General features: G+C 44.1%; 2 protein-coding genes across 5 annotated transcripts in view; one reads left to right on the top strand and one right to left on the bottom strand.

Annotated features, from left to right (window-relative positions):
* The window catches only part of LUZP2 (leucine zipper protein 2), a 458,345-nt gene that overhangs the window by 296,489 nt on the left and 134,947 nt on the right, over positions 1-26,909 (top strand). For 2 of the 4 annotated variants that reach the window (XM_065592548.1, XM_065592550.1), the window contains one exon: positions 20,372-20,563. The exons of the other annotated variants lie outside the window; for them this stretch is intronic. In XM_065592548.1, the coding sequence (XP_065448620.1) occupies positions 20,372-20,563 (192 nt within the window). The remainder of the gene's footprint in view (positions 1-20,371; positions 20,564-26,909) is intronic. 4 annotated transcript variants of the gene reach the window in all.
* On the bottom strand, positions 22,578-25,119 carry LOC135983087 (SRRM2 protein homolog rsr-2-like). The gene is made up of 2 exons (XM_065592547.1): positions 24,225-25,119; positions 22,578-23,071 (listed from the first exon to the last, which is right to left on the bottom strand). The coding sequence occupies exons 1-2, from the start codon at positions 24,769-24,771 to the stop codon at positions 22,578-22,580; spliced, it is 1,041 nt and encodes a 346-aa protein (XP_065448619.1). The 5' UTR covers positions 24,772-25,119.

Genomic DNA, 26,909 nt, shown 5'->3' with positions numbered 1-26,909 from the left:
AGTGGGAAAGTTACATCGGTGGGAGCTACAGTTTAGTGTAATATTATTAATAATAATAAAATGCTAACAGCCTACTAACACCCGGATTGGTGGGTAGTGATCGATCTATCAGGGATCGATTTATCGCGTCTAGTGTAGACGTGATAAATCGATCCCCGATTGCTCTGCCATTGACTCTGGAACTCCACGATGGCGAGAGGCGGAAGCAGAATCGACGGGGGAGCGGTTGCCATCAATCCTGTGCCGCGAGGACACGAAGTAAGTGATTGATTCTAAGTCTATCTAAGATGCGTCGCCTTCAGCTACGGTATTCTCGTAGCTGAAGTTGCGTGTCTTAGATCGATTCCCCTGCCCCCCAGTGTATACCAGGCCTTAGAGTTAGCAACATAACTCTGTAAGTATAGACCAGACCATATAAATTGTGGTTATAGCTTTAGTGTCAAGTAAATCATATTAAGACAGCATTCTATCCAATCTCTCTGTGCTTAGCTGTACTAATAAAAGGAACAGTGATGGAACTTTAAAATTCCACCAGATCTACAGGACATTTTATGGCCTAAAGGGTAAATTCAATTGTATTCAATTAAATTATGGTGGAAAAGGCACATTATTGAGAAGGACAGATGACATTTTAAGAGTCTGGGTCTATATGCTGACAGTGCTCCATATAGGTAAACACTGTAGTTCCTAACCCTTCATAACTTGTGGACAAAATTAACTCCCAGGCTCTGATTTATTCTTCAAAGGTGAAATTCACCCCTGTGCAGAGAGAGGCTGCACAAGGTCCTAAGTCCCATCTATACCTTGTATGGAGGCCTTCAGGATGATGTGATGTTGACAATTTATGTTTGAATTGTTATAAAGCTTTGAATCTCAATGTTCACTGTCATTAAATAATTGTCTTCCCCTCATATCCTGCAACTGTGCAAGTTTAAATAGACAAAAATCAGAAAAAAAGTTTTAAAAATAAACATTGATATTGTCAAAATTATTTAAAAGTATGAATTCTGCCATGCCATATTTATAAGAAGTGCTAACTTTTGGACTGCATTGTAAAAAGTAGTAGTAGTCTTGAAATTCATGGAAGAATGAGACTAGTAAAATCCCAGTCTTTTGCAAGGGCACTGGTCTGTTCTACTTAATTCTAAAAGTGTTATATGGCCTTCTTTGTGCTTCCCCAGCTCCCATTGACACCAGCTGTTCTTCCATCAGGCAATGAAGGCCGTATGAAATGAAACTAGATGCCTTAGCTTCTTTGGTCTTTAAACTTGAACGGAGATTTGGTGACTTACAATATTATCAAGCAATACAAATCTTGAGTGTGAGGCTGATTGGAGCCCAGCCACAAAAAAACTAAGCATGAATGATATTTTAAAATCAATGCAGAACTTTTTGAGAGCCAGTGTAAAATCAGTCACATAGGAGAAAGAAATGTGCTGATCTTGCTTGGCCCCGGTAAGAAGACAAGCAGCAAAGTTTTCCACAGTTTGAAGAAGTAGAAATTGCCCTGTGGGAAAACCACTTAAAAGGGAATTACAATTATATAAGGGGGGGAAATAAGAACATAAATCAATACTCAAAATCTTGAGTAGTTCCTATTGATTATTTCTGTCCTTAGATGAAAAAAAAATTAATGATCAAATTTCCATGACTCATATAATAGACTGAGTGGAGTGCATTATTGTTTATTATTATTTATTCATCACCACAAGCAGAGCTATCAATTGCCAAGGCTTAACGTTTAGATCAACAAGAGATAGAACCCTATCAGAAGGAAGTCTGGGTTATTTGTCTTTGATTTCAGAACTTTCCTTGCTATCTCAGACTGCAACACTCAACAAAGAGTGTTCCAAAGAGACTGTCCAATATTTACTGAAATACTGAAATAGAAAAGTACACCAGCATGTTACCTGATTACATATTTGTTAAAGGTAAGCACTGGGCAGGGGTGAGGGGGGGAGACATTGATTTTATTTATTGATTTAAAAGTTTTCTTTTACTAGGCCTGATCCTGCCAAGCAGCTTCTAAATTGTGCTGCATTTCCTTAATTCAGTTTAGAAGGTGGTTTGAAAGATTGGGTCCTCACTAGAGTCCTGATCCTGTTCCCATTGAAGTCAATGAGTATTTGGAGGAACAAGATTTAGGAGCTCAAAACTGATCACAATGGAGTTAATGGGAGTTTAGCCACTGATTCCAATAGAAGTAGGAGATTCTGGGAGTGAGTTTTTAAAACCCTCTTCATCAGCCTGACTCTGCTTCCATGAAGTCAATAGGAGGTTTACCATTGACTTCAGTAAGAGCAGATTTAGGCCAATGCTTTGCATGCTTTGAAAAGCATCTGTGCCTCATTTTCTCATAGTGGCTTCAGGATTAAAAGTAGCACACACAACAGAATGCAGGACACTCAATATACAGTAGCTGACAATAAATCTGAGCATCCATAATTTCAATTGTTTTATCACCAAATATGTTTAGGTTTAAGATATCCTCTCTTTTATTGGTAATTGGAGATATTAGAATAAATAAATCCCATTCTGGCATGTAGTTTGGTGGTTTGGGCTTCAGTTTTGGATCTCACTCCAAATTGTAATCATGGGGACACTTTCAAATATAGGAATTTATGTCTGCACCCTCATTCTCCCCAAATTCAGAAGGATTTGGAGTGAAGGCTAAGGTTTTGGTCCAGGTCTAATTCTTATTGTGTGTTTTTGTTCAAGTAAACATTTCAGTTCAGGTGTTAGACTGGCAGCCCTGGAGAGCAAAGCCTTCTGTTTACCTAGATAACAGGTACACTACAGCATACTCAGTGGGAGTGCAAGCTTCTTTGTACTAAGTTGCTTGACCTGGAGGGATTGCCAGATTTCTCTAGGTCCAAGGGAGGGAATAGGTCAGTCTCTACATTCAGTCCTTCACCTTTGTTGAGACTAGTAATAATGGTACCAGTTAGTGCCATCAGTGCTGGAAGTTTGTGATGCAGAAACACTTAAAACTATTAATCTCTTGCATTCTCTTATCCTCCCTACACTCAGCTTAAACACAGTCTGGCCTAAACCAATTTAAAGTATTTGGGATTTAGGACACAATAGGAAAAAGAAATGTTAAGTAGAGCATTTCAGAGGTTCCCCATTGTTAGTTTGTCAGCAATTATAAGTATAGTATTCAAAGTGACATTGATTTTATTAGGTGTCATTTAAGTACAATATTGACCTTAAGAATACGGATTTATTTCTATGATGAAATTCAGAAATAGTGTTTATCCGATAAATAGATTTGTCTTGGTACTGTATACTCCATAATCATACCCATTTGTTCAAGTTTGCCTGTAAAAGTGATTCCATTTAATGGTTCTCTTTTCCATTGCCCCATAATTTGATTATAAAATTATTACAAGTGAGACCATTAAATATCAAGGCCAAGAACAACAGAAACCAGTTACTCACTTTTCTCACTCACTGCTATTGCTTTGGCTTGCAAACAATGTTCAGCCTGAAGGATTTGGTGCATATGGAAATGCATCTTAGGTGAAACCAGAAGAATTTAATCAAGGTTGCCACTTTAGGCATTTGGGAGTGTTTCTTATTGACTTTTTCAACGTCTCTCTGTTTCTCCTTAGTTGTTAAGTGGCTGTAAGTTGGGTTTGATTGTAAAGCATATCAGGTAGCACACTTGTTATAGTAAGATAAATGCAGATCTTACTATAACTCTATAACTATGTATGGTGTGAGGCCTATTGATCCTCCACAAACAATTTCATATTTCAAAGTAGTGCACACCTGGAGTGTTCTCACACTTAAAAATATGCTTTTCTATGTTGAAGTATAATATTTAGCCCTATGGATCAGATCTCTCTGTAGAAAAATAGCTAGTTTGAGATTTTTTTCAGTGCTTGTGTGTGTGTGTGTGTGTGTGTGTGCGCGCGCGCATGAGAGAGTAAGAATAGACAGTGTAATTTATAAGATTGAGATAATTTTGCTAGGGGCTGGAGCCCTATCACTTGATACATTGAAGACTGAACTGGACAGATAGCTAGATATGAATATACCATAGGAAACAGTCCTACACTAGCAAGGTCATGAACTTTGTGATCGAACAACTCATCTCCCTTCCTAAGTTGTATGATTCTCTGAACTGATTGCCTGGGGAATGTGGTAGGGGACGTTGGTTAGGACAGAAATCCCTAGTCTCCCACCAATAATACATAATGTGCCAGATGCATTTTGGGCTTTTCACCTTTCTCTGAACAGTCGCGCATAACCCACTACTGGATGCAAGATGTCTGACTAGATCAGGGATCTCAAACATGCGGCCCGCAGGGCTATTTTCTGCAGCCCGCGAGCCCCTCGCAGCCCCCCCACCCTCCCCCAGTGTTTACCTAGAGCGGCTCCATCCGGACGTGCACCGGGGGCAGGGCAGGCTCCCTGCCTGCCTGCCCTGCCCTGCCCTGCGCCGCTCCAGGAAGAGGCTGGAACGTGGGGAAGGGGGGGGACGGAAGGGCTGTGTGTTGTTGTTGCTTCAGGCACTGCCCCCAGCAGCTCCCATTGGCCACGGTTCCCCATTCCCGGACAATTGGAGCTGCTGGGGGCGGTGCCTGAAGCAACAGCAACACATAGCCCCTCCGCCCCCCCTTCCCCACGTTCCAGCCTCTTCCTGGAGCGGCGTGGGGGCAGGGCAGACAGGCAGGCAGGGAGCCGGGCCAGATCCTGCCCCCCAAACCCTTCCTGCAGCTGAACCCCCTGCCCTGAGCCCCCTGCCACACCCTGCACCCCGACCCCCTGCCCTGAACCCCCTGCCTCACCCTGCACCCCTCCTGCATCCCAACCCACTGCTCTGAGCCCCATGCCGCACCCCTCCAGCACCCCGACCCCCTGCCGTACCCTGCACCCCTCCTGCACCCAGACCCCCTGCCCTGAACTCGCTGCCTCACACTGCACCCCTCCTGCATCCCAACCCACTGCCCTGAGCCCCCTGCCACACCCCGCACTCCTCTTGCACCCCAACCCACTACTCTGATCCCCCTGCTGCACCCTGCACCCTGACCCCCTGCTGTATCCCTCACTCCTACTGCACCCCACACCCCAACTCCCTGCCCTGAGCCCCCACCACACCCCACACCCCTACTGCTCCCCCTGGGGGCAGGGAGGGGGCAGAGTTGGGGTGGGGGTTTTGGGAAAGGAGTTGGAATGGGGGCAGGGAAGGGGTGGGAAGAGGCGGGGCAGGGGTGGGGCCTCATGGAAGGGGTGGAGTGGGGGCGGGGCCGAAGGCGGCGGGGAGAGGTGTCAGTAATGCGGTCCTCGGGCCAATGTACTAGTCCTCATGAGGCCCTCGTGGTCATTTGAGTTTGAGACCCCTGGACTAGATGGACTAATGTTTTGCTCCAGTATGGCAACTCATACTGAATATTCCTATATTCGTATTTGTTAAAGGTAGTTTTCTGCAGAACTATTTAGAATGAATCGTCTTAACTATTTAGAATGAAGCTTTATTCCAAGATTAGTCTCTCTCTTTCTCTAGGCTCTGTATCCCAACAGCATGTTCTCTTATCACACTCTGCACAAGGATAATAGACTGAATGAACCAGTAGGTTTCAGGAAATTCTGAACACATTTAAGGTTAAATGATGGATTGATAGATTAATCTCTTACATTACTTAATATTTGTTTGAAGTACTGCACACCTATACTTTACTTCCAAAGTTCCATACATGGTCTTTAAATCAGTAATACTCAGACCTCGGTGGTTCAGGAGCCACATTAGCCATCAATATTACCCAAAAGAGCCACAGTAGTGTGAATTCATTGTTTCATTTACTATAGTAAGTATATTCGTATTTAAACAGTCTGTTAGGGGAAATATTTAGTGTGTAATTCTATATAAAGTAAACAAACCATCCCCTGGTGTGGACAGCACTATGTCGATGGGAGAGCTGCTCCTGCGGATGTAGCTGCTGCTGCTCGTTGGGGGTTGATTGATTTCAGTCGACGGGAGAACTCTTTCCTGGTGGCTTAGAGCAGCTACACTAAAGAGGATCTGTAGCCTCAGATAATAGGTGCTCTCGGTAGGGTGGATGCTTTCCAGTGCATGTTGGTCGTTCTCATTGAAAAGCCTGGAGGGGCAGCACTTACTAACAGCCTGTCAGCATTTTTGACTGTTATGTTAGTTTTGTTGTTTTTTTAGTGCAATCAGAATTTCTGAACAAAATAAAACTTGGCATACAATTTCTCAACAGATTGTACATTGTCTTTAGCAAAACTGTATCAAATTGGTTTAGGTATAGGACCAGTCCAGAGCCAGAATTGGAGCCGTGTTTGATTGGACAGGGGATGAGGATGCAATTATTTGATGCTTTCTTTGAGCTGCTTCTACTGGCAGTTTTCCTCAAGTGTAATTTTCTCCTCCCTGCATCACCTTTGGTGAATCTGGCCCATTATTTTTAATGTGACAATAGTGCAAGACCTATGCCTCGCCCCAACAAAAGTATTGAAGCACATGCTTAATCTTAAGAATGTGAGTAGTCCCATTGACTTTAATGCGTGTACTGACCTAGCTATAGTTAAACAAGTGTTTACGTCCTTTGCTGGGTTAGAGTCCTAGTCTTCTTCCACTGCTAGGATTCACTAAATACATGCAGGTGATTAAAAACAAAATTACACAATTTAGATGAGCCATAATTATTGATCAATGAGAATTAACCTGGATGCAGAATATTTAAAAAAAACTGAAGGGGGGAGGGGAGAGAGAGAGAGAGAGAGAGAGAGAGAGATTGGTTTTAAAAAATCAATTCAGATACTTAATGCCTGTTGCCAATTCTAGTCTTCTTTATTTGGGAAAAGTCCCAAGTTATTTACATTTCAAAAGAGGCAACTGTGCATGTGTAGAGCCTACTATTCAAATTTGCACTGCATCCCATACTACTTATTATATCCTCTGTGTAGTGTGAGAACTATGCAGAATCCATTTGATTCAGTGGCATTTGTATACTTAGGCTATGTCTACACTTGCAGAGTTTTTGCGGTGATAGGGAACCGGTGAAAGAAAAGCGCTGGTTTGTGTACTCACTTACTTCCAGAGGCGTCAGATAGTGTTTACTTTTGCAGCAGTTCCATCGCTGATGAGAGCAGTACACTGAGGACAGCTATCCCAAGTGCAGCTTTCTCCATTTTGACGATAAGTCTTGTAGGAAAGGGGGGGCAGTCAGTGCAGGGTCTAAGTGGGGGATTGTTTGCTCTGTGGAGCAGCCATGGTCACTTGGTCAGATGAGCACTTGCAAACAAAAAAGGAAGGGAAGTTTGAAAGTTCCCGGGGCTTTACAGGCGGAGGGGCAGACGTCTGTTTACCTGGCGTCAGAGCAGCAGAGCTGCTGGCCAGAGTGGTCACCCTAGGCACTGTGGGATATCCTCCGGAGGTTAAAAGCTATTTACACAGGAAGAACGTGTCTTCACTTGCACATCACCGCAAAAGGATCAATGGTAAGAACTGTACGCCTCTCATGGAGGTGGTTTTCTGTCATTGGCAAGTGTTGATGCTTCCACAGTTTTTGCGCAAAAAAAGAAACTTTTTGCAATTCAAATGGCAAGTGTAGACATGCCCTAGGATTTATCTGGTTTTTACATTTCCTTCAGCATGATTGGAAATAATGCCAACTTTTTGCAGTGATTTAATATAATATAAAATGAATGATACAGAAAAAAATGTAGCAAATTAAATCATTATATTTACTTTTTAAAAATTAAGCGTCTCATCCTTCTTTCTCCATAGAAACATTTTGGTTCTTCCTGTATCCTTCTGTCATATCACTAATGCCATTAATAAATCTACAGGAATAAATAGTAAAATGAAAACTTAATTCTGTGCTACATGTCCCTGCATTCCAGTCTGGTAGTGGGGGCATTAGCATGTATGTCTAGACTTAACTGAATTTTCATTTTAGTTGTGCAGATAAGCTTTAATACAGTAGAGGATACATTTTATTTTTACTCTGTTTGATTTAGGCTGATTTTAGCATGTTGTTCTGTATGGTTCTCACCTCACCTACCAATAAGTGTGGCAAAATGTGATTTTTGTTTTTTAATAATTTTGATGGATATCTGTCGTAAGCATATTTTCCAGTATTTATCAATTTGTTCAAATTATGGGTTTTAAGCTTTTTTAGATTTGAATCTTTACATTTTCACAGTTGTGGGAAATTATGGGGGGATCAGACAATCGTTATTTAATGATAGTAGGCATTGAGATTCAGTAAGCCATTTTAGAACCGTTAAAACACAAATTGTCAACATCACATGTCAAAATATACAAAATAGATATCCTTAAATCAAACTCTATTAAGTTCTCAGCATTATTATTCTTTCTTTTCCTATTTGTAAATTTCAATTATTGATGGAAATATTTTTTCATCAGTTTGTCTCTGTATAGTATTATTGATGTTAAATGACATTTATCGATTAAAAAAATCTAATCGTTCCAAGCCTACCTATGAAGCATGCTTTGAGAAGCCAGATATGACACTGACCATTTTGATTTGAAAGTACCAGAGTTCTTTCCATGTTTGTGTTTTAGCTGCTGTTTATTTGTGTGTGTTGGGGAATGTGGGGGGACTTTTGTGAGTGAAAGTGAACACACAAATTACCTATTTGGCCAGTCATGCAGAGTGAGGAATGTGTCACATTTCTGTTGGTTGCAGGAGTTTTAATTTCCAGAAGACTTTTGGGGAGCTTTATAGAAACATACAAATCTCTCTCATTTTATATAGTGCCTTTTTCCCCACTAAGAGCAATGTTAGATTTTTTTCATATTTTATAAATTTCAGACACCTGGTTACATTGTTTCCTTTCTGATAATTCCACATGGCCAGAGGGATGGCTTGAATAAACTAATCATCAATTCTGAAGCAACTATTTTATCCCATGTTCAATGCAAATAAAGATGACTCCGTTTTTCCAAAGTAGATAAACTGAAGCACCTATCACATTTTGATAATTAAGTCTATGCGATTTAGTCTATGGAGTGTTATATCAGGACCCTCAAGAGTATCTAGATGTTTCCCGATTCTCTGGTCTGACTGCAGCCAGAGTATCAGCAGGATGTCTTAAAGTGTACCACCTTCTCTCTGTCTCAGTAGTGAGCATTTCAGTTAACGGTTCTGGGCCACAATTCCTCCCTAGACCCTCACTAGAAATCAAATTATTTTGCCCCGTATTCCCTCCAAATACATCAGTTGATTGTTTCTTTGTGTAACTAAATATTCCAAAAATTAGTCAGTGCAACCAAACCCAAGGCTGGTGCAACCCCTAGGCGAACTAGGTGGTCGCCTAGGGCGTCAAGTGGTTGGGGGCGCCAAAAAGCTCCCTCTGTATTTCCCCAGACATGTCCTTTTTGTCTTTAAATAGCCGTCCCTGAGGAATTGGTAGAAAGGTCCGGGATTTTCCCCCCTCCCCCCCATGCAGAATGTGGTGTGGTTGATTGGGCGCCTGGGCCTGATTGAGCTGCTCCCATTGGCCTCCAGCAGCCAGAGTCCCTCCCCTGCTCCCCCCCTCCCACTGCCTCAGCGCCGCATCACCAGCACTCTGTGGGGGAGGGGCTGTGCGCTCGGCAGCCTGTTTGGTTTGGCTCCACGTGGAGCCGGTGGCTCGAGCGGCATGGTGGTAAGGGGAGTCCCGCGGGGCACTCGAGGGGGGGAGTGTTGGATGGGTCGGTAGTTCGGGGGGGGGGGGCTGCCAGGGGGCAGGGGTGTGGAGAGGGATCGGAGCAGTCAGGGGACAGGGAGCGGGGGGGTTGGATGGGTCGGGAGTTCTGCGGGGGCTGTCAGGGGGCGGGGTGTGTGGAGAGGGATCGGAGCAGTCAGGGGACAGGGAGCGGGGGGGTTGGATGGGTCGGGAGTTCTGGGGGGGACTGTCCGGGGCAGGGGTATGGAAAGGGATGGGTCAGGAGTTCTGGGGGTCCTGTCAGGGAGTGGGAGTCCCGGTGGTCTGGCGGGGAAGGGGGGTGGATAAGGGTTGGGGCAGCCAGGGAACAGGTAGAGGATAGGGTCCTAGGGGCGCAGTTAGGGGCAGGGGTTTCAGGAGGGGGCAGTCAGGGGACAAGGAGCAGGGGAGGGTTGGTGGCAAGCCCCAGCCATGGAGGAGCCGGCATGGCACAGGGGGGCAGCAGCCATGCAAAGGCAGCTGCGCCGCTAGCCGGCCCTCCTGCCCAGGGCCCCGCTGCCCTTCCCGGAGCAGGCTCAGGGTCCCACGCCCCAGCAATGGCTCACATGCTCGGGAGCTGCAGAGCCCGAGTGCGGGGAGGAGGGAACTGGGGGGTGCACGGGAGCCGGCACCCGCATGCATGTGCTGCAGCCAGCAGGCACCCCCAGGGTTGGGGGGCATGGCTGCTCCCCGCTAGTGGTGCTGCTGCCTTTGCAGGGCTGCTGCCCCCCTGCGCTGCGCAGTGCCAACTCCTCCATAGCTGGGGCTCGCCGCCGCCACAAGCAGGAGGCTCTGGCTCTCCGGTGCCTCCAGAAAGCAGCTCCTCCCTACCGAGGTGCTGCAGCGGCCCAAGCCCTGCAAAGCCAGTGAGTGGACGTGGGGCGGGGGCCGCTGGGGTGGGGTAGGGAGGGCTCGCAGGGGGGCTCTGCATCCTCCAGGGGAGTTCAGGGGGCGGGGCAGGAAGGGGGGAACCTGGTCTGGGGAGCAGCCCCTGGGCACGGCTGGCCCCAGGGGTCTATAAAGGCTCATTGGGATTTTCCCCTCAATGAATCGATGTGTGTGTGTGTGGGCGGGGGGGGGGGGTGAGGGGGCGCAAGGTGGAAGTTTCGTCCAGGGCTCAAAATATCCTTGCACTGGCCCTGACCAAACCATCTTAAACAAAGAAAATAGAGAGCAAATCTATGTAAATTACAGTTAAATGGAATAAACCAAGTTGTCAATAGACAACACAAACATGTGGCCTGCTAGGCTAAAAATCTACATCATGGGGATGATGATTAAGAATCTTTAAAGAGCCCAAAAATGTGAAAGGTGCCTCATTTAACAAGTAAAATAAAATCCCTAACCCAAAGTATTTACAAGCTGAAGCCTATATCCTGTAAAGATTTAGGATATATCTACACTGGAGCTGGAAGGTGTAATTTCTATCCTTAAACAATATACCCATACCAGCCCTGATAGGGTTAGCATGCTAAAAATAGAAGTGTAGATACAGTGGTGCAAGTGAAGGAAGGGGCTAGACACTGAAGTGCTTGCCTAGGTTCTCAGATGAGATAGTAGCCAGGGTGACTAGCCCCTTCCTCTGTTCACTCTACCAATGCTATACCTCTATTTTTAGTGTGCTAATTTGACCAGAGTTAGTGGGCGTATGTCTTCTCGAGCTGGAAATTTTATCTTCCATCTCCAGTGAAGACATACCCTTACACTCATGCTTAACTTTACATTTGTGAGTATCCCCACTGAAATCAATGAGATTATGCACATGCATAAAATTGACCATAAGAGTATGCTGGATTGGGGGCAAAATTAGACATGATATAACAATTGTCAGGCATAAACAGACAAAAAGGGCGAGGAGGGACAAGGATTACAGTAATGGGATCACAAAGTGATTCAGCATACCATGTAAGCTTTTGTTGTTGTTGTGATTGGGCCCAGTTTCCCCAGTCAGGGATGGGGTCATGCTGTGACTGCAAAATGGTGACTGGGAAAAGTCTCAGCAGTTCAGGGGTTGGATACAGGCATATAAATGTAGACACACTCCCTTACAGAGTTTCTGAATAGGTTACACTTTAGGAAGGAAGAATATTGCTTATGATTTATCTCTATCCAATAGGATTATTTATGGGCAGTGCCAGTAACTGAGATTATCCTGAGTCTTTATAAACTATGATCATTGGATCTTGCAGACAAGAACACAGACTGAGGGAATGAGAATAGACCTGGGAAATTAATGAATGCTGAAGAGTCAGTGACATATTGGCTGCTTCCCAGACAGTAATCTTATTAACTTGGACAGTACCCAGGATTGACCAGGCCTCAGTATGGCAGTGCAGAGCTATCTAATTCTGAGGTGGCAACATCCCATGTCATAGCGCAGATCAAATGTTTCCAAAAATATGTAAATTGGCAATGCAGGGTTGAGGTGCTCCAACTCATCTTCTACTTTGATGAAGAATGGAGGCGCGTGTGGAAGAGTTCAGTGTAACACTAACCCTGACACCTCAAAACAGTGTGGTCCAAAAGCTTTTTTTTCTTTTCATTTTTTCATTTTTAAGAAAGAAACATTTCACTTAGAGTTGGTTTAATAAAAAGATAAGGGCATGTAGGCAACACAAGTCAGAAATCCTTTTCACAGGGAATGAAAGAGTTTCAGTTTAATGCATATTTTTCTTATTCTCCATAAAGCCTCATCACAGTTAACGATCCGATCCTAAACTCCTGATGCAAGTAAAACTCCCATTAAAATGTGTCTGTCAGGAATAGAGGAATTGTCTCTGAATTTAGACTGGCTTGCTAAGAAAATCCAAGAAGAGAAACAAAGATTGTAATGCAAGTCAAAAGCTGAAGTCTGCTGAGGTCTTATACCATTTCTTTGCTGCTTATGGAAGTCGGAGGTTTAGGGACCTCCAGAACACTGGGTTGCATCCTTTACCATCTTTGCAAATTGCCATTGATGGACCTATCCTCCATGAATTTATCTACTACTTTATTGAACCCAATTATACTTTTGGCCTTCAAAACATCCCTTAGCAATGAGTTCTACAGGCTGACTGTGTATTGTGTAAAGAAGTACTTCTTTATGTTGGTTTTAAACCTGCTAATTATTAATTTCATTGGGTGAGCCCCAGTGCTTATGTTATGTGAAGGGGTAAGTAACGCTTCTTTATTCACTTTCTCCACATTATTCATTTTGTAGACCTCTAACCTAACATCCCTTAGTTATCTCTTTTCCAAGATGAACAGTCCCAGTCGTTTTAATCTCTCCTCAGATGGAAGCTCTTCCATACCTCTAATCATTTTTGTTGCTCTTCTCTCTACTTTTTCCAATTCTAATTTATCTTTTTATCACACAGTATTCAAGGAGTGGGCACACCATAGATTTATATACTGCCATTATCACGTGTTCTGTCTTATTATCCAACCCTTTCCTAATGGTTCCTAATATTCTTTAGATGTTTTGACTGCTGCTGCATGTTGAGCAGGTTTACTGTGATCCCTTTGTAACTCTTTGCAGTCATAAATGATAAAAATTGGTTTATAATATCAAAATTAGAGGGACAGCTCCCTGGGTTGGCTTGAAGAATGCTTGGCACAGCACAGGTAACTTTATGTTCCCCTCTCCTGCCATGTTTAGCTCTGGACCAGTCCCTGAGCGATGCTCTACTATAGGCCAGGAGGCAACAACCTCAAGGCAATATTCCAGCAGTGAAAGATCACCAAATAATATGGAACCTTAGCAGTGACCCCTAACAAGGCCAAAGGGAGTGTGGATGTCATAGGAACTATTATGCTACAGCATTTGGGAACCCAATACTAACATTAGGGCTGGTGGATCAGTTCAAGTCAACATAAGATTGGGGTCACAGTCTATATCCCTTGAAATCTTTGAGGTTTTGATAGTCTCTCCTTTGACTAACATTGGATTCCTTTCACCTGAACAGACTGACAGCACATATTTACCTGTCAAGAAGAAACAATTTAGTCCCATTTTCATTCTGCACCCCAATTACTACACTCAGCAAAACTTTGCATTGTGGGGAAAGGCTGCCTATTCAATGCACACCCATGAAACACAAATATAACACAATCATACTTTATCTGTGGTGTCTGAAATCCATTCTACTAGATATTTTAAGCTGCTTGATATTAAGTCAGGAGGGACCATTCCACTGCTTTCTCTCCTACCCTTGCAGAACACCTAAAGACATAGATGTTCTCTTTGTTCCATTTACAGGATTCAAGGTCCCACAAATGTTTAGCTGAATCAATACCAAAATAATGGCTATTGCTGTTAAGATTAATACACCTTTGTCCTACTCCGCCAAATAACAAACAAACAAATCTAGGAAATGCCAAGTTTGCGTTTCTCATAAAGGTTGTTTCCAATCTTAAAAATATCTAGCTGATAAATTTACATTGCATTTCTTTAAACTGCAGAAAATACAATTAAGTAGCTTTAGTTCAGACCATTTATCAAGCTGCGCAGTTAAACACAACTGTCACTGGATTGAAAATGTATTGGCAGTTGATGCTGTGTTTATTTAGATGTTGTTTAAAAGGCAGAGAAAAATAAACTGTATAATATTATATAACACTTTTAAAATCAGTATCTTACTGCGCAAGTGAAATGAGAGCCTAAGAAGGTAGTTACAGTTTGCAGGCTGACTTGTATGTTGGAGTATATATTGTGTTAAGTGCAGTTTAAACTGGCCGTACTGGATGAATTCATGGTATAAAGGTATAAAGTTCTTACCCAGCTAGCTGGAAAAAAAAAAGGCTGATAAAGTTGTATAGCTTCCTGAAAGTTCATGGGCAGTGCTCCCAAGGTCATACCTGAACATACCGCATGTGTCACACTGCTACCTGCCATAGAAAGAATTATTCCTTTCTTTCAGATTTCGAGTGCTTCATGTTGTCAGGAGGTAAACACCCTATAATCCTTTGCAATTTCAACTGAGCTCTGTGAACTGAGCTCTGTTGTTAAGACTCGCCAAGCTACCCAGAAGGCTTTCACTCGGGATAAAACGAAATCCCGGGCCTCCCTCCACAGCCTTAGAGGGCTGTGCCCGCTCATTCACTGGAATTAGGAAGCCTGCACCCCATTTGAGGGCCCCCTGTAGAGATGGAAGGGAATGTTCAAGATGAGTGAGGAACTGACCAGAGCCAGTGGTTCCATTGGTCATTTCTCTTATAGAGAAGAAATGAGAGCCGCGTAGTGGCCATGACATGCAGGGGAGGTGTTCAAGTAACACCATCCATTGGAATGGTACAGTCTACTCTTCTACAGCAGCCAGCTCTACCATCTAGTAAGAATAGGGAAGTGTCACAGTTTCCTCTCTCTACCCCTCCTCCCCCAAATAAAAAACGTGGAGCTCAACACTTTGCCAGATTTATCCTTTTTAGATCATGAGATCATAGCTCTTCTTGCTAAAAATATGATGCAAGCAAAGATGGCAAAATACTGAAAACAGACTTCCCTACTACTCTTCCACTACTACTCTGAAGACAAGGTCCTAGATTCCTGGAATTTAGTTTACAATTCTGCTGCCATAGAATTAAATGGTAAAACTACACTATAGTAAAACTTGTGAGCCTAGACCAAAAGAAAATGAACATATATAACTTCCTCTGTTTGGGGGCCTTGTTTTAAATTCCTATCTTACACAAAGCTGGATGTCTAAATGTTTCATATTCAGTTGACATAACTTGAGATTAGGCACAAATTTCAGAAGACTGAAGGATCAAGAAAAATGCCAAGCAAATACTCAGTACAGCTTGGAGGTGGGAGAAGAGGCACAATGGGCTCTCAGACAGCTTTCTGCCTCCGCTGAGCCTAGGTCTGGATGGAAACCAAATGAGCTCATAGAACAAGTTAGAGCAGCCTAAGTATTGCTGTAACTTTTATGCTGGCTTGTTATGGTCCCCAAGAGCTATTAGGATTGGCCACCCGGCTCATGAGACAGCTCATGGTGTCCGACACCATCAGGTGGTCCAGAGACATTTATACGGAACACATCACAGGACACCGTCAATACCACACTGAGTAACCGAGACCGCCGACCCTGACAGACCAAGGGTACCCCACCTATGTACTTATCCGCTACACCGATACTGACTTGGACTCCTTATTCATTCCATTGGTGGCGCACCCAAGCCCACTTATCCACTGACACTTTAAAAACCCTTGCACCCCAATCTGGGTCTATACAGGTTATGTGATATGTATGTATATTCTCATCCTTGCAAACGATACCTGTAACCCCCTCATAACCCAAGCCTGACCCCAGATGTACAGTACCTTGCCTCTTAACTCGTGCATATTTCATTTTAAACATTCACTTTAATAAAATTTTTCTCTGGCCATGCACCCTCCTTCACTTGTAACAACCCCTATTCTGATCACAGAAGCAAGGGGCATAGAGTAGGCTTTGCCACTGCAGAATGCCCCCAAGCCAGAGGAATCCTCAGCTTCTGGTTTAGAGACAGTTTTCCATATCCTAAGTGCTGAACGATGCAAAACAACTGGGGCTGGAGATCTGGCTTTTAGTGTTTATAATAAATTTGGACAGCATGAACCACCAGCTAATTCGTGGAAATAGTTTTACTGGGTGTTTTGGTATCAGACAGTACTTTGTTGCAAAAACGGCATGGAGCCACATGTGATGTATTCACAACAGGTGTTTCTTTTCTTTCAGTCGTTTAAATACAGTAAATGGCCTCAAAATATTCTCTTAGCCAAATTTATTTTCGCAGCTTGCATAAGCACTAATGCAGCTGTTAAGAGAACGCTATTAATAATGGATGATTCCTGGAATGAGAACAAAAGCAGGATACCAGGAGATAACAGTGGTTAGAGCCTGTCAGGATGACAACTAGTCTGTGTTCTGCAGTAAATCACTGCTGCAGAGCTACGAAAAACTTCTACTGGAAAGGCACTTACCTACAAAGCACTAAAAGAAGTAGTAGTGTATTGACTGAAAAAGGAAGCACATGCTTTTGTTTTGTGGGTATGAGTTGATATTTACTGACGAAATCTATCTTTGCCAAATGCAATGGCAGCTCAGTCAAACATTCAAAGGAGAAACTAACATGTTATGTTTGAAACATTTAAAATGCTTTGAGGTTGTAGTTTTTGTTAACATCAAAATATGTTTCGGGTCTATACACTTAATCTACTTTATTAAATGTGTGAGATCAATTGAATATACAAAACAAATCCCCTTCATGCTATGATAGTATGTGCCGGATTTCTTAATTTCCAAATCTGGGCAAATTGGTTAGCCAAGTGAATTCATATACTGACAAAAAAAGAAAAAGAAACCCACATTTGGGAATAACTTGGGACTCATAGGTAGTGAGGTAGATTAGATAAATGTGCGGGTATCTGTGGAGGAGGTAATAGCATTCAAATACTTGATCACAAATAGGAAAGGAGAATGTTATGAAATGAGCCGCTACTGAAACATACTCAAATCCATGCTGAGCCTCAATAATGCAATAGTTTTTTGTTTTTGTTTTTAAATAAATTAATAATGCACCTGACTCTCCTCATACCAGTTCTACACCAATTAAATTCCATTTTATTTCAATGGAATCACTCCTGATGTAATTTGGTTTACGTTACTTTGGAATTGAGCCCAACCGTTCTTAGGGCTTATCTACACATGGAAATAGCTTGAAATGGCTCATGTGGAATAGTTGTTTGGAAGTGGGTGAAGCTAATCTTCAAAAAGGCCCTTTTTGTGAGGAATAAGGTTGTCCACACAGGAAGCTGGTGTAGAATAGAATTAGCACTTTAAATTCACATTTTAGCTTATTTAGCAATTGGTTCCCCATGTACACAAGCCTTTCCTGATAAAACAACTGAGAGAGAGTTTTCTGAGTCTAAATCAAATCTCAATGTTCGGTAAAATCTCAAAGATGGTAACTTCTCTACATACAGAAATCTGGCCAAACTCGTGTGTAAATAGTTCCAGAAATTGTGGGATTCCTTTTAAGATTAGCCTAATTAACCTTGTGCTGAAATGTTGTTGCTACTATGTCTGTCACATCAAATAGTTTGTTTCTGGTGCTTCTGAAACTGGCTGTGGTGGTAGTGCTGATTACAAACATATTGTCAAAATGAGGGGAAAGAATTAAAGTGACTACTTCGTTGCATATTTGTTCCTTCCAGGAGACTGTTTATTTTCATGTAAAAAAAAATGATACTAAGCCCTTCTGTTGATTTTTTTTGGGGGGGGGGGGCGCTTTGGATTAGCTCCATAATCATGGAGGAACTGATGAATGTAGGAGCACAGTGGGTTTGCACAAGCTAATCTTTCTGACTTTCCCATCAGAAAAAACATCAATTGTCCAGTGAGTGACCAAGCAGAGTTTCTTCTATTTATAATGTTCTGAGACTGAGAGACCCCACTCCGGTCAGCTGGGAGGGAAGGACGCGGGATTGCTGCAGGGCGCTCCCGTACTCCACGCCGCTGCCCCCTACAGGGCAGCCGGAGCGTAACAAAAAAAAAGCGGCTGTGCCGCCCTAGGATTGGGCGGAATGCCGCCTCCTACAAGCTGCCGCCCCAAGCACCAGCTTGCTCGGCTGGTGCCTGGAGCTGGTCCTGCATCACACCCAGAGGTGTATCTCTTGTCCTAGGTACACCTCTACCTCGATATAATGCAACCTGATATAACACGAATTCGAATATAACGCGGTATAACAGTGCTCCGGGGGGCTGGGTCTGCACACTCTGGCAGATCAAAGCAAGTTGGATATAACGCGATTGCACCTATAACGCGGTAAGATTTTTTGGCTCTCAAGGACAGCGTTCTATCGAGGTAGAGGTGTATATACAATTTCTTGCACCTATGTTTGGTATCAGAACCCTAGCTTTTCCTGAACTGTTTTTTGAATGAGATTTTATTTATTTTATTTTTTCTTCCTTTATTTTCTTCTCTTATTTGTAAAATTTGATATTGACTTTTTTACACTCACAAACGTAATGAATATGAACTGTTCTTAAGACCTTTTACCTGGTCTCCTTTAAGTTCTCCCAGCTGCCCTATTTCCTCTGTGTGCTGCTGCAAGGAGATGAAACACTTCTTGCACTTCTTGGGGGAGAGGTTTTTACTACAAGGAAAAGTAGCACATCTTAGGTAAGGATTTTCCTTGCTGAGAGGAGGCACTATTGTCTAGAAAGTTACTTCTCCTGGTATGGGACAGGGGAGTCCCAGGGTAGGATGTGCCTGAAAGGAGGTACGTTTAATGGTAAGAGAAGGAGAATAGGAGGCAAGATTCTAGGATTCTATTCCTGGCTTTGCCCAACCTCACTGAGTGACTCTGAGCAAATCACTTAGGGCTACATTGTCACTTTGTCTACAAGTCCATGCAAGGGAGGAAGAATCCCCCTGCCATCTCTATATAAGCTACCCAGACCATACGTCAGTGCATGCAATATTAAGGAGTTATGCACGTGCTTACTCGATCCCCAGATCACGTGGGCATAGAGAGGGTGGGAAGCAGCAGGGAATAGGTGGAGCCTTCGCTCCATTCCTCTAGTTGTTGGCCAGCAAAGAGATGGTCTGTGATTTACTGCTGATAAATTGCTATCAGAACCCCAGCAAGCACCAAGGTATTTGTCTATTATAATTCCTATTATATTCCTATAATTTCTATTATAATTTATTTTCCTCTCTGAGATGCTCTGTGGATGGAGCAGCAATGCATTGCCTCTTAGTATGGGCTTTGTCCTTGTGACAAAAATTTAGTCTTTAAACGCTCTAAGCTTCAGTTATGATATCGCTCACATGGATGTTGTGAGACTCAAATAATTAGTCTGTGAGGTAATTTGAGTTTTTCAGATTATAGGTGCTATACTTGTGGAAAAAATAATAAACCAGAGAGTGAGGAGGCTGTGATATATAGTAGATATTCTTTTAGCTAGACAAAGAGGTAATACCAGTCAGGATTGTTTTTTCCCCAGTATGGCGAGGGAGCACCACGTTGGGGATGGAAGGGGGAAATTGTAGGTTTGGGTAGCATGCAATTAGGTATGAATTGGTCCAGTAGCTCTGCCTGAGAAGTATCTATTTCCTGGTTGAAAGATGTTGCAGAGTTACTGATGCATCTATAATGACAGGTTTCAGAGTAGCAGCCGTGTTAGTCTGTATCCGCAAAAAGAACAAGAGTACTTGTGGCACCTTAGAGACTAACAGATTTATTAGAGCATAAGCTTTTGTGGACTACAGCCCACTTCTTCGGATGCATATAGAATGGAACATATATTGAGGAGATATATATACACACATACAGAGAGCATAAACAGGTGGGAGTTGTCTTACCAACTCTGAGAGGCCAATTAAGTAAGAGAAAAAAAACTTTTGAAGTGATAATCAAGATAGCCCAGTACAGACAGTTTGATAAGAAGTGTGAGAATACTTACAAGGGGAGATAGATTCAATGTTTGTAATGGCTCAGCCATTCCCAGTCCTTATTCAATCCTTTGTTGATTGTGTCTAGTTTGCATATCAATTCCAGCTCAGCAGTCTCTCATTGGAGTCTGTTTTTGAAGTTTTTCTGTTGTAATATAGCCACCCGCAGGTCTGTCACTGAATGACCAGACAGGTTAAAGTGTTCTCCCACTGGTTTTTGAGTATTATGATTCCTGATGTCAGATTTGTGTCCATTTATTCTTTTGCGTAGAGACTGTCCTGTTTGGCCAATGTACATGGCAGAGGGGCATTGCTGGCACATGATGGCATATATCACATTGGTAGATGTGCAGGTGAACGAGCCCCTGATGGTATGGCTGAAGTGATTGTAGCGCACATATCTATTCAAGTGACATCATCACAGGACCTAATCACATTACAAACATTGAATCTATCTCCCCATGTAAGTATTCTCACACTTCTTATCAAACTGTCTGTACTGGGGTATCTTGATTATCACTTCAAAAGTTTTTTTTCTCTTACTTAATTGGCCTCTCAGGGTATGTCTACACTACGGGATTAATCCGAATTTAGATAATTCGGATTTGAAAAACAGGTTGTATAAAGTCGAAATGAATGCAGCCACACTAAGCACATTAATTCGGTGGTGTGCGTCCAAGTACCGGGGCTAGCGTCGATTTCTGCACCGTTGCACTGTGGGTAGCAATTCCATAGCTATCCCATAGTTCCCGCAGTCTCCCGCGCCCATTGGGATTGTGGGTTAAGATCCCAGTGCCTGATGGGACAAAAAACATCGTCGCAGGTGGTTCTGGGTACAGCCTCACCTCCTCCCTCCCTCCCTCCCTGCATGAAAGCAACGGACGGCAGACAACCATTTTCGCGCCTTTTTTCCTGGGTGGGTGAACACTGCAGACTCCATACCACGGCAAGCATGGAGCCCGCTGAGCTCAAGACAGCAGTCATGAATATTGTAAACACCTCGCGCATTCTCGTGGAGTTTATGCTCAGCCAGGACCAAAAAAACGAGGCGAGGAGGCAGCGGCGGCGGCAGCGCAGCGACAAGCATGATGAGGACATGGACACGGACACGGATACAGAATTCTGTGAAACCACGGGCCCCGGTGCTTTGCAGATCATGTTGTTAATGGGGCAGATTCTATCCATGGAACGCCGATTCTGGGCAAGGGAAACAAGCACAGACTGGTGGGACCGCATAGTGTTGCAGGTCTGGGACAATTCCCAGTGGCTGCGGAACTTTCGCATGCGTAAGGGCACTTTCATGGAACTTTGTGACTTGCTGTCCCCTGCCCTGAAACGCCAGAATACCAAGATGAGAGCAGCCCTCACAGTTGAGAAGCGCGTGGCGATAGCCCTGTGGAAGCTTGCAACGCCAGACAGCTATCGGTCAGTCGGGAATCAATTTGGAGTGGGCAAATCTACTGTGGGGGCTGCTGTGATGCAAGTAGCCAAAGCAATCACTCAGGTGCTGCTACGAAAGTTTGTGACTCTGGGAAATGTGCAGGCTATAGTGGATGGTTTTGCTGCAATGGGATTCCCTAACTGTGGTGGGGCAATAGACGGAACCCATATCCCTATCTTGGCACCGGAGCACCAAGCCACCGAGTACATAAACCACAAGGGGTACTTTTCAATGGTGCTGCAAGCACTTGTGGATCACAAGGGACGTTTCACCAACATCAACGCGGGCTGGGCGGGAAGGGTTCATGACGCTCGCGTCTTCAGGAACACTACTCTGTTTAAAGGGCTGCAGCAAGGGACTTACTTTCCGGACCAGAAAATAACCGTTGGGGATGTTGAAATGCCCATAGTTATTCTTGGGGACCCAGCCTACCCCTTAATGCCATGGCTTATGAAGCCATACACAGGCAGCCTGGACAGGAGTCAGGAGCTGTTTAACTACAGGCTGAGCAAGTGCAGAATGGTGGTAGAATATGCATTTGGCCGTTTAAAAGGTCGCTGGAGATCATTATTGACTCGCTCTGACCTCAGCCAAAGAAATCTCCCCATTGTTATTTCTGCTTGCTGTGTGCTCCACAATCTCTGTGAAAGTAAGGGGGAGACCTTTATGGCGGGATGGGAGGCTGAGGCAAATCGCCTGGCTGCTGATTACGCGCAGCCAGACACCAGGGCGATTAGAAGAGCACACCATGAAGCGCTGTGCATCAGAGAAGCTTTAAAAACCAGTTTCATGGCTGGCCAGGCTACAGTGTGAAATATCTGTTTGTTTCTCCTTCATGAAAACCCGCCCCCTTTATTGACTGATTTTCTGTAAGGAACCCACCCTGCCCCTTCCCCCAGCTTTCTTTCAAACCAAATAAAGTCACTATCATTTAAAAATCATTTATTTTTTATTAATAGATTAGAAAAAGAGGGAGGGAACCCGGGTGGTATTTGGGAGGAGGATTGCTGGGAAGGAAAAAGCCACAAAGAAAAGGTTAAAAAAATGACAGCCTTTTGCTTGGGCTGTCTACTGGGGTGGAATGGGAAGGTGTACGGAGCCTCCCCCCCCGCGTTCTTACACGTCTGGGTGAGGAGGATACGGAACATGGGGAGGGGGGAGGGTGGAACAGGGGCTGAAGCGGCAGTCTGTTTTCCAGCAGCCGTTCCTGAACCTCCACCAGACGCCGGAGCAGCCCCAGCGTTGCATCCTTCATCCTCTGGTCTTCCTGCCGCCACCTCTCATCTCGAGCGTCTCTCCTCTCCTCACGTTGGTCCCTCCTCTCCTCACGTTGGTCCCTCCTGTCCTCACGTTCACTGACTTCTTTCCTATACTTTGAAACTGTTTCCTTCCACTCATTCAGATGAGCTCTGTCACTGCGGCTGGATTCCATAATTTCCGAAAACATGTCGTCTCGCGTTCTCTTCTTACGACGCCTTATCTGTGATAACCTTCGGGATGGAGGAGGGAGGCTTGAGGAATTTGCAGCTGCTGTAGGGAGGGGAAAAAAGAGAGAATTGTTTTAAAAGCTACATTTTGCAGAACAATGCTTATACTCTTTCACGGTGACCAACACTGTTCACATTACATAGCACATGTGATTTCTGTGCAAGGTCGCATTTTGCCTCTTAATGCTGAGTGCCTGTGGCTTTGCTGCTAGAGATCACAGGTCTGGGCAACAGAATTCGGCTTGCATGCGGCCATGGTAAGCTTCTGCGCCCTCCTTTCCCACATACCAAGCATAGCTTGTAGAGTGCTGCAGAAGCCTGGCCAATCTCAGCCAGTTGTGGGGGGGCAGTGTGGGGGGGCTTGTCTGGGCCCCTTCAGGCAAGTAGAGTGCTGCGGTTTTTCTGTTAACATTCAGCAGCACCAGAAAACAAACTAACCACCCCCCCCTCTCGCCATGAATTCTCTGGGATGATCGCTGTACCCCTCCCCCCCACCGCGTGGCTGGTATCAGGGAAGATCCCTGCAGGCACCAAACTAACCCCCCCCCCCCCCCCCGCCGCCGCCCTCCTCCCGCCATGAATTCTCTGGGATGATCACGGTACCCCTCCCCCCACCGCGTGGCTGGTAACAGGGAAGATCCCTGCTAGCCAAACGCGAAAAACTCAGGGCCAATTTCCCATCTGCGCTTGGCTAACTGCAGGGAAGGATTTATTTTCCGCCACAGGCAAACAGCCCAGTAGGAACGGCCACCTCTGTCCCCTTAATTAAGTTCCCGTATTTCAACCAGGTTACCAGGAGTGATATCACTCTCCTGAGGATTACACAACAAGATAAAGAACGGATGTTGCTTGAATGCCAGCAAACACCGGGACCATACGCTGCCAGGCTTTGTCAGGCAATGATACCAGATTACTTGCTGCAAGCATGGCGTGGTCAAGTGTCCTACCATGGAGGAGGGAATAAGGATGCACTGCCCAGAAACCTTCTGGCAAGGCTTTCGGAGTACCTCCAGGAGAGCTTCATGGAGATGTCCCTGGAGGATTTCCGCTCCATCCCCAGACACGTTAACAGACTTTTCCAGTAGCTACAGACTTTTCCAGTAGCTGAACTGACCGCGAATGCAAAGTCAGGCAAAGTAATCATTAAAAACCGTTTGCTTTTAAAACAAGTTTTATATTTTAAAAGGTAAACTCACCTGAGGTCCCTTCCATGGGGTCAGAGTCTTGGGTACTGGCTTGGGAGGCTTGGGAGGGTACTTCAGTCAGGGTGATAAAAAGATCCTGGCTGTTGGGGAGAATGGAGTGCTGTGTGCTCTCTGCAAGCTCATCCTCATCCTCATCCTCCTCTTCTCCCCCATCGGTAGAATCCTCAGGCGTCGCTGATGAGACTATCCCCGACCCAGAATCCACGAACACAGGTGGGGTAGTGGTGGCAGCCCCCCCTAGAATTGCATGCAGCTCGGCGTAGAAGCGGCATGTCCGCGGCTCTGACCCGGAGCAACCGTTTGCCTCCTTTGTTTTTTGATAGGCTTGTCTGAGCTCCTTGACTTTCACGCGGCACTGCTCAGAGTCCCTATTGTGGCCTCTCTCCATCATGCCCTTCGAGATTTTTTCAAAAGTTTTTGCATTTCGTCTTTTAGAACGAAGTTCTGCAAGCACTGAATCCTCTCCCCATACAGCGATCAGATCCAGTACCTCCCTCACGGTCCATGCTGGTGCTCTTTTTCGATTATCAGCCTGCATGGTTACCTGTGCTGATGAGCTATCTGTGGTCACCTGTGCTCTCCATGCTGGGCAAACAGGAAATGAAATTCAAATGTTCGCGGGGCTTTCCTGTCTACCTGACCAGTGCATCCGAGTTTAGATTGCTGTCCAGAGCGGTCACAATGATGCACTGTGGGATAGCTCCCGGAGGCCAATACCATCGAATTGCGGCCACACTAACCCTAATTCGAATTGCTAAAATCGATTTTGGCACTACTCCGCTCGTCGGGGTGGAGTACAGAAATCGATTTAAAGGGCCATTTACATCGAATTAAATAGCGTCGTTGTGTGGACGGTTGCAGGGTTAATTCAAATTAAAGCTGATAAATCCGAATTAAAGTCGTAGTGTAGACCAGGCCTCAGAGTTGGTAAGACAACTCCCACCTGTTTATGCTCTCTGTATGTGTGTATATATATCTCCTCAATATATGTTCCATTCTATATGCATCCGAAGAAGTGGGCTGTAGTCCACGAAAGCTTATGCTCTAATAAATCTGTTAGTCTCTAAGGAGCCACAAGTACTCCTGTTCTTTTTGATGCATCTATAGCTTGTGTCTGCAAACTTCTGCTTTTAAAAATTAAATATCTAGGCAATATAATTTTGGAGTGACAAATCTTGAATGAAAACAGGAAAATATTCAATGTCGTTCGAGAATTCAGAAGGCAGAACCTATTAATATGAATGGGAACTTATGTGCTGTGATACCACAAAGAGAACTTAAGTGTACTCCCCTAGTCATCTTCAGCCCTTGTCCCTTCATAACTGTGCAGCTTATATTTTAAGGCAAATGTTGACAATTTTGACACAAATGTTTATGGATCCAAAATATGCTTAACATGACAGTTCATTGTGTGCTGCTATTACAGCAAAAAAGGTAAAGTTGTGGAACTGAATGTGGTCATTATGACCCCTTGCATGCCCCTTGCATGCCCAGTAATGCAGCAGTTTGTTGGGAAGGCAGAGATGTAATGTTTTAGATATTTAGATTATTTATATTTGCATATTTGGCAACATTCAGGATGCTCTTTTCATTTTTATCAGCCTGCCTTAGTGGGTCTATCATTTTACAGTAATGGGCATTTTAAACCCAATCTTGCAGTTTGCAGCAGTACCAACTTCCGTTTGTCCTTTGTCAAACAAATGAAAAGATGGAGCTTCTGGCTAACATGTACCTAACCAGGTGCTCTCCTTTACTGATCCTGCAAACAACCCCTAAAGCACCCAAAAGAGAAAGATGTACCCCTTTACCAAAGAGAAAGATCAAAGAATTGCCAGGTTTCTTCTCTGGATAATCCTGAATGACACAGATAATTACCCTAGATTTCAAAATCAAATACTGTAAAATAGGATTCTCTGTTCTAATCCACTGCTATGTTTTTTTAATTAGAAGTGTATCTTACATGGAAGGAATACTAAATTGTACTTCCTTTCCCACAGCCAGCTGGATCCAGCTCCTATTGAAATGAATAGAAAGATTTCATTGGAAGTAAAATCAGGCCCTGGAAGTACTTGTACCATTTGTATCATTCCTCCCGCATGAGTGATTCTGAATCACCTTATTCAGAGAAGAGGGAGAGGAAAAAATAGGGATGAAATAAAATATTTGTCCCAGCACAGTGACAAAATTCCCCTCAACTTCAATGAGAAGGATTGGTCTTTGCTTTTCTTTTATCACTCAGCAACACTCTTATCAATGAAGCACATGTGATAATATAAAATAAAAGGAACTGACTTATTTATTTTCATTTAAATAATAAGAAAAGATGTTTATATACCTTAACAATTAATATTACAACGTTACCCTAGCAGCATTAAACAGTCAGGGCTTGTCTAAGTGCACAATAAGCTAGGGAGTGAATTTAAATCATACTAGCAACTTTGCACTAACTCCCCATGTGGACCCTCTGCCTGTGCACTGAGAGTGTCCTCAGACAGTCCAGCTTAATGCACTTCCAAAGTAAGTGTCCAGTAAGTATCCACATGGGGGAGTTAGTGCACACTAGCTCCTCCACACTAGTAGCTATTGTGGGACTTTCAGTGTGTGTCTACATGGGGACGGTCAAACAGAAACTTGCCCAGCCAGCCACCTACAAAAAAGTTTCTTTGTTTGTTGCAG

Source organism: Chrysemys picta, chromosome 4 (genome assembly GCF_011386835.1).
Source record: "Chrysemys picta bellii isolate R12L10 chromosome 4, ASM1138683v2, whole genome shotgun sequence".
Lineage (NCBI taxonomy): Eukaryota > Metazoa > Chordata > Testudines > Emydidae > Chrysemys > Chrysemys picta.
This window is presented reverse-complemented; position numbering and strand designations above follow the sequence as displayed.